The 6,698-nt window shown below is 41.5% G+C and overlaps 1 protein-coding gene across 1 annotated transcript in view; it reads right to left on the reverse strand.

Annotated features, from left to right (window-relative positions):
• Window positions 1-532, reverse strand: part of LOC109916628 (protein phosphatase 3 catalytic subunit alpha-like) — a 286,452-nt gene extending 285,920 nt beyond the window's left edge. The window contains exon 1 of the mRNA XM_048613193.1: window positions 330-532. Coding sequence (XP_048469150.1) covers window positions 330-372 — 43 coding nt within the window. The 5' untranslated portion in view covers window positions 373-532. The remainder of the gene's footprint in view (window positions 1-329) is intronic.
• Window positions 533-6,698: the final 6,166 nt, after the last annotated feature.

Raw genomic sequence — 6,698 nt, forward strand, 5'->3', positions numbered from 1 at the left:
TCCCCTCAGCCCCTCTCCCCCTGCATTCCCCCCTGTCCCCGGGATCAACCCCTTCTCCCAACCCCTTCTCCCCTCAGCCCCTCTCTGCGGGCTCTCTCCCTGCTCTCTCGCCAGGGGCTCTCTTCCCCTGTCCCCGGGTTCTCTGCTCCTCAACCCCTTCTCCCCAGGCTCTTCCGCACACCCACCCCCTCTCCTTGGGCTCTCCTCCAACCTCCACACCCCCACACCCCCACACCCAACCTCCTGCCCCCAACCCCTCCCTCTTCCCCGGGCTCTCTCCCCATCTGCCTCTCCTCTCCCCTCCCCCTCTCGGTCTCGGTCTCACTCACATTTCACTGTCCGTTCCGTGGTCGAGTGCACCTTCTCGGACATTTCACCATCAAAGATGAAAGCAAACCGCAGAGCGAAGGAAAGATTTAAAAACTTCAGAGAACCCGAAGCAGATCCCTCAGTCCGGAGCCGCTCCTGCTCCGCCTCTCGGTCTCGATCCGAACCCGCTGCCGCTTCAACCAAACCCGAGCAGCCCAGCCAAACTCGCTGCTCCGGGCCCGCCCCCCACGACCAGCCCCCCCCCCCCCCGGCCACGCCCACCGCCGCCGCCGCCACCACCGACACCCGGCGCTGACCCCGCCCCCTCCCTGACCCCGCCCCCTCCTTCCCGCCAATTCCTCCCCAGTGTGAAGCTCATCACCGACTGTCTACAGCAACAGCTTCTGCCCCTCAACTCCCCTCATCCCTGGGGACAGACCTGCATTAATGTAGCACCTTTATTGTCAGACTTTTCAAATACAAATTTGACACAGTTGGATAAGGAAAATTGGTGACCAAAAGCTTGATGAAAGGTACGGTTTAAGGAGCATGGGGAGAAAATTCAGAAGTCTGAAGTGCAAAGAGACTTGGGAGTTCTAGTCCAGGATTCTCTCAAGGTAAACTTGCGGGTTGAGTCAGTAGTCAGGAAGGCAAATGTAATGTTGGCATTTATTTTAAAAGGACTTGAATATAAAAACAGGGATGTACTACTGAGGCTTTATAAGGCTCTGGTCTGGCCACATTTGGAGTATTGTGGGCTGTTTTGGGCCCCATTTCTCAGGGAGGATGTACTGGCCCTGGAGCAGGTTCAGAGGAGGTTCACGAGAACGGTCCCAGGAATGGAAAGCTTAACATATGAGGAACGTTTGAGGACTCTAGGACTATACTCATTGGAGTTTAGAAGGATGAAGGGGGATCTCATTGAACCTTACAGCATACTGAATGGCCTGGACAAAATGGATGTTGGGAAGATGCTTCCATTGGTAGGAGAGTCTAGGTCCTGAGGGCACAGCCTTAGAGTAAAGGGAAGACCTTTTAGAACAGAGATAAGGAGAAACTTCTTCAGCCAGAGAGTGGTGAGTCTATGGAATTCACTGCCACAGAAGGCTGTGGAGACCAGGTCATTGATTACATTTAAGACTGAGATAGATAGGTTCTTGATTGTTATGGGGAGAAAGCAGGAGAATGGGGTTGAGGAACTTAGCAGCCATGATTGAATGGCAGAGCAGACTTGATGGGCCGAATGGTCTGATTTCTGCTCCTATGTCTTATGGTCTTATGGACTTATTAGCATCAAACAAAGAAATGATCTTTGTTTAATGCTCTTTAAAGAAATGATCTTGACTGAAAATTCCACATCTTAGGGATATGCTACTGATTTTTTGAGTATTATCTGGACTGACTTGACCATTAATAATTTTGGAGCTTTCTATAATTCACCCTGCGAGTGAAAGACAGCTTCCACTGGGAGATTCACCAACATTTCCAGTTTGAAAATTATATAAAGTTGATGTGGTTTACAGTATGCAGTTGCTTTCAGTGGGAACGTCATTGTTACCTTCTGGGCTAAAAGACTTATCATAATGTATGCTTTGTTTTTGTTGCATCCGGCAATATGTTCCAACCTCACAAAACTGTCTCAACCAGGCGTAGCACTGTCTCGATTCAGATTTTAAGCATAAAAAGTTACAAGGTTGTGGGGCAAAAACAGGTGGAATGGGAGGACAGTGAGGTGTGCAGTGATGATGGGTGGGTTCCTTTGTGTGTAGTAGGACTCTATGATTACAGAATGAGTTACCTATATCAAATAGAAGATTTTTAAACTTTGTTCGATGCAGTTATCGCTGATAAGGCCCACACTTATTGACTATCCCTAATTGCTCTTAAGAAGGTGGTGGTGAGCCACAACAAAAGGAAAAGTGCTCAGAAATTTGGTTTGCAGCTACAGGACCAGGCAGCATCTTGTGTACATAGCTCAATCTGAACAACTTCTTTCAATTTGGGGTTTACATTCAATTACACACTCATTGGCTAAGCCTTGCATTTCCCGTGAATGTTGGCCATTCTAACAAGGTAACAGTACTGTCAACAATAACCTGTTTTATACTGTGTTTTTAATGTGGTAAAACTTCACAGCAACATAATGAACTATAATGTAGTAATGATCCATGTAAGGAGATATTTTGACATGACCAAAACTAGTCAAAGAGGGCACTTTTTAAAGTGAAGGCTAACGTTGATGAAGGTACAGTGACCACTGTAAAAGGTAAAATACAATAAATCTAAAATGCTGATGAGGCCAGAATTGGAGAAACACAGAGATCTTGGAGGGAGTTTAAAGAAATAAAGTCATACAGGTAGGGAAGAGATGCATGCAGGGAGTTGAAAACATGAATGAGAATTTTGCTGCACAAGGGACCAAGGACCTGATCCCTGGATTTCCTACTTTGTCATTCTCCCACTGTGTAGAAATAGAAGTTAGTTTTATTGTTATTTTTGTTCAAAATATGAACTACTTTGCACACAGCATGTCCACCAATAACAAATCATATGGTTAACAAACCAGTTAACTATTCATGTGTCATAGTGATGTTGACTGAGTGGTGTATTTTGGCTCAGACACCAGGAGAGCTTTGTAATTTTTTGAATTTCATCGTAGGATTGTCTAAACAAGCAGAAAACACCCTGGTTTAACAACTCAAAATCATAGACTAAATAGTCCCTAGTTTGAGCCCTAAAGTCGTGGAGTGGTTATTGAAGATAAGGTGGTCAAACATGTTTGTAAAGACAATCTCCAACGTCCAATTTCAAGGCTGACAGTCATCAATAGAAAAGCATCAATGAGAATAAAAGGACAGAGAATGCATTGACACTCATCACTATCACTTATTCAGCATGTCTCTGTTACTAGCTCGTGAGTGTATGTGAGATGCTGCGACCTATGTTGGCTCCAAAGCAAAGTGAAATACAAACTCCAAAAAGTCTCAGTCTGTTGCCTAGGATAAAAATGTTTATGTTATATTGGTTCTACCCATTTACTGAGGTCACATTGAGGGTGGAGACAAGGAGATACATTCTTGCTTTAAATGGGAAGAGATATATCTATCCCAGCGTGATAAGGTTCTAATAATTAACCAAATGTGCTTGAACTTATTGCTGTCTTGCCTTAAATCTTCTTGTTATCCAAGAACAATGTTCTGTAGATACTGTGGTATGCACCTGATCACTGGATAGGTCCAGGACAAGGGAGATTCCGCGGCAGCAAATTACCTCAAACAATCCGCATATTATGACATCAGGAAGGCAGCCAACATAATCAAAGGCCCCTCCAAACCCGGTTATAATCTGTTCCGTCAGGCAGAATATACAGAAGCCTAAACACATGTACAAACAGATTCATGAACAGCTACTTCCCTGCTGTTATTGGACTTCTGAATGGACCTCTCAAATTTTAAATATAATATTGATCTCGCTCGTTGTGCACCTTCTCTGCAACCATAACATTATATTCTTCATTCTGTTCTATTACTCTAATACACTTTGTATGGTATGATCTGCCTGTGCTGTATGCAAAACAAACCTTTTGGCTGTACCCAGGTACGTGTGACAATAATAAATTAAATCAAATTACCACATGATACCAGGAGTGGTCATCTGTCAAAATATCACACTTTTGAATTTCCTTTGGGATTTGATCAGGTCTTGGGTCTGGATTCATACTGGAACCACGGTGTTAGTGTGCCTAAAGAGAAGGACCAAAGACCTGAGTGAGAAACTGGTAACTTTATATGAGTCTTAAACATGCAGATTTAAGACAAGTAGTTTCTGCACAGTGAGAGTGAATTTTGGAAGATACGTGACTTATTTGACAAATACTGTGAGGATCATCTGAAATCTTTGGCAGTTGCAGTAGTCTTGGCTATAGCCATAATCTCACCCTGACTTGAGAAATGTGGGATGAGTGGACAGAAAGTTAGACACGCAGCAACAAAGAGGTTGGCTACAAATCAAAGCTCCTTAGCTACTAATAGTATGCTTAGAGAGTAGATTAGACGCAGATGTTACTGGCACTTTCAATTGGAAAATAAGCTATATCAGTAGTAATTTCTGTCCTGGTAAAAATGAGTGGTTATCCTGTATGCTTTTGCCATATTTTAGACTTTCGCATTTTCTTGAAATGCAAAGAAATTCTTTGTGTTGACCACTAAAGTTCAATTTGTAAGGCATAAAGAAAATGTAGGAAGTAAGATAATATTTTGAGCAATGCACATTTTGAATGCATCCAAATTGAAGGGGGAAGACTGTTACAACTAGGTGAGGGGGGAATAAACTCCCTTCTTTTTAACCCCTGTCTTGGTTGGTCACAGCAAATACCTTTATTTCTTTTTATTACGTAGCTATGATACTTCAGTCAAAATGTAGCTCTTCAGAAAATAGAGAAGATAAATTGCCAAGACTGTCCTAAGTGAATCAAGAATTTTGGCACTGACTAACCTTGAAAAAAAATAATAGAAATGTGACACCAAATGCACACAAACACAGGTAATAAGTTTAAAAGGGAGAGTGCCTGATACAGGCAGAGAAAATAAGGGTTATGCAGTTAAGCAGACCTTAGAGTCCTTGAGGAGTTAAATTCTTTATCTGTGAGTATAGTTGATTAATGGTTGACTTGTATCCTCAGCAGGAACTGAATCTGTTGGATGTGGTTGTGTTGTCAGTGAATGTTGTTTTCACAATTTGTTTTTTCATCAGGCACTGTATTCCAAGATGATGAGAGGAACTGGCAGGGAGAGAGAATTCCCGCTGTTGTCGTCACAAATTCATTTTTCCTTCTCTCTGTTCTGCTGTTCAAAAACAACTGTTCAAATATAGTTCAGTGTGTGTGTAGGAGTCCAGCTCCATTGTCTTTCCAAGCTGGCCAACTGGCAGTGAAGCATTTGTCTCTCAATATGTACATGTGTGAGTTAGCAAAGGAGGTATGAATTTCTTGATGCTAACCCATTGCCTGATCTTGATGTTTTCAGATAAAAATTGTAATTTCTGTGTAGATGAATTTATTTATTCTGTGGGATTCCCAAAGTTTGCTTCAATTTGTAGTCATGTGACCACTGCAGCCATTTTAGTTCCATACTTCTTCCATTTTAGAAAACATTTTAGTCCATGACAGGTTTCAGGAATAACAATCAGATGATGAGAATTAAAATTTGACAGTCCATATTAACCACTAACATGGCTCAATATTGAAATTGAATTACTAGTGAAGCTCTGTTTCTCTATCCACAGTTGCCTAACTTACTGAGTATTTCTAGAATTTTCTGTTTTTAAATCACAATAGTAACTTTTTTTGTGACAAGATTGAAGAACTTAACATGTATGTGTTGGGACAGGTATTGAATATAATTTATAAAGAGGTTTGAATCTGAATATTGACTGGAAGAATGAAATGCAAAGTATCAAGTTTATGGCAAGTTAGATAGAAGCCTGGAGGTGGGTGGTGCAATGACATCTGGAGGAGTTTCTGTGAAGAGAATAAAAATTATATACATGTCCTGTCTAGGGGTGGAGAGATAAGTGGGATTTAATTTAAACATTGTAGATGGAAAGAAGGGAGAGTTTATAGTTTCTTACCAGGAGGGAAAAGAAGTTCATGAAGTGTTTTTTTTTCCAGATAAATGAGACTTACGAAAGTGCCAGGTGGTTGATCATAGGGGATTTCAATTACTCAGACATGGACTGAGCTAACAGTGCAGAAAACTAACAAAGGATGCAATTGGACTGATGATGAATATTGCTTAATTTTTAAAAAAAAACAGTCTGTTATTTCTGCATGTCTGATTTCACTGCAGTGAAGGACTTTGATGTTTGAGGTTGACCGACAGAGGCTGAGACTGGACCTCAATGCTGTTAAATTTTGAGATCTGTTTTCAGTTTGATGCATATTTTTAGGGGATTCCAATTGTTATGATACAGTAACCATCGCACATAATCCCAAACTGAACATCATGCCACTGTTACTGCATCTTCTCATTGAGCAATTAGGGACAAACAGTAAGTGCTGTGAATGCCTCTGACAACAGCATCCTGAGAATCAATGTTTTTTAAAAAAAAGCTAACAGCTGACAATGCTTGTGTTTGAGCAGTCAGCAGCCTGAAATGGGTCTTGAAGAAATAGAGCTTAACATAAAATGACAAGGAGTCATCCTGATCAATAAGAGAATAGATTGCAAATTCTGCAGACCGGAGGCAGTCAGTCACACTACCTTTAGCTTCCTGCTCCTCCTTTTTTTATGTTGTTTAATTATTTTTTAATGATTGTAGTGAGTAATGATTTTTACTCCCATTGCAAGAAAATAGCCAAATGAGTTCTTGATGCCATGGAATTAGTGCCT

This window comes from Rhincodon typus, chromosome 1 (assembly GCF_021869965.1).
Source record: "Rhincodon typus isolate 14 chromosome 1, sRhiTyp1.1, whole genome shotgun sequence".
In the NCBI taxonomy this organism is placed as follows: Eukaryota; Metazoa; Chordata; class Chondrichthyes; order Orectolobiformes; family Rhincodontidae; genus Rhincodon; species Rhincodon typus.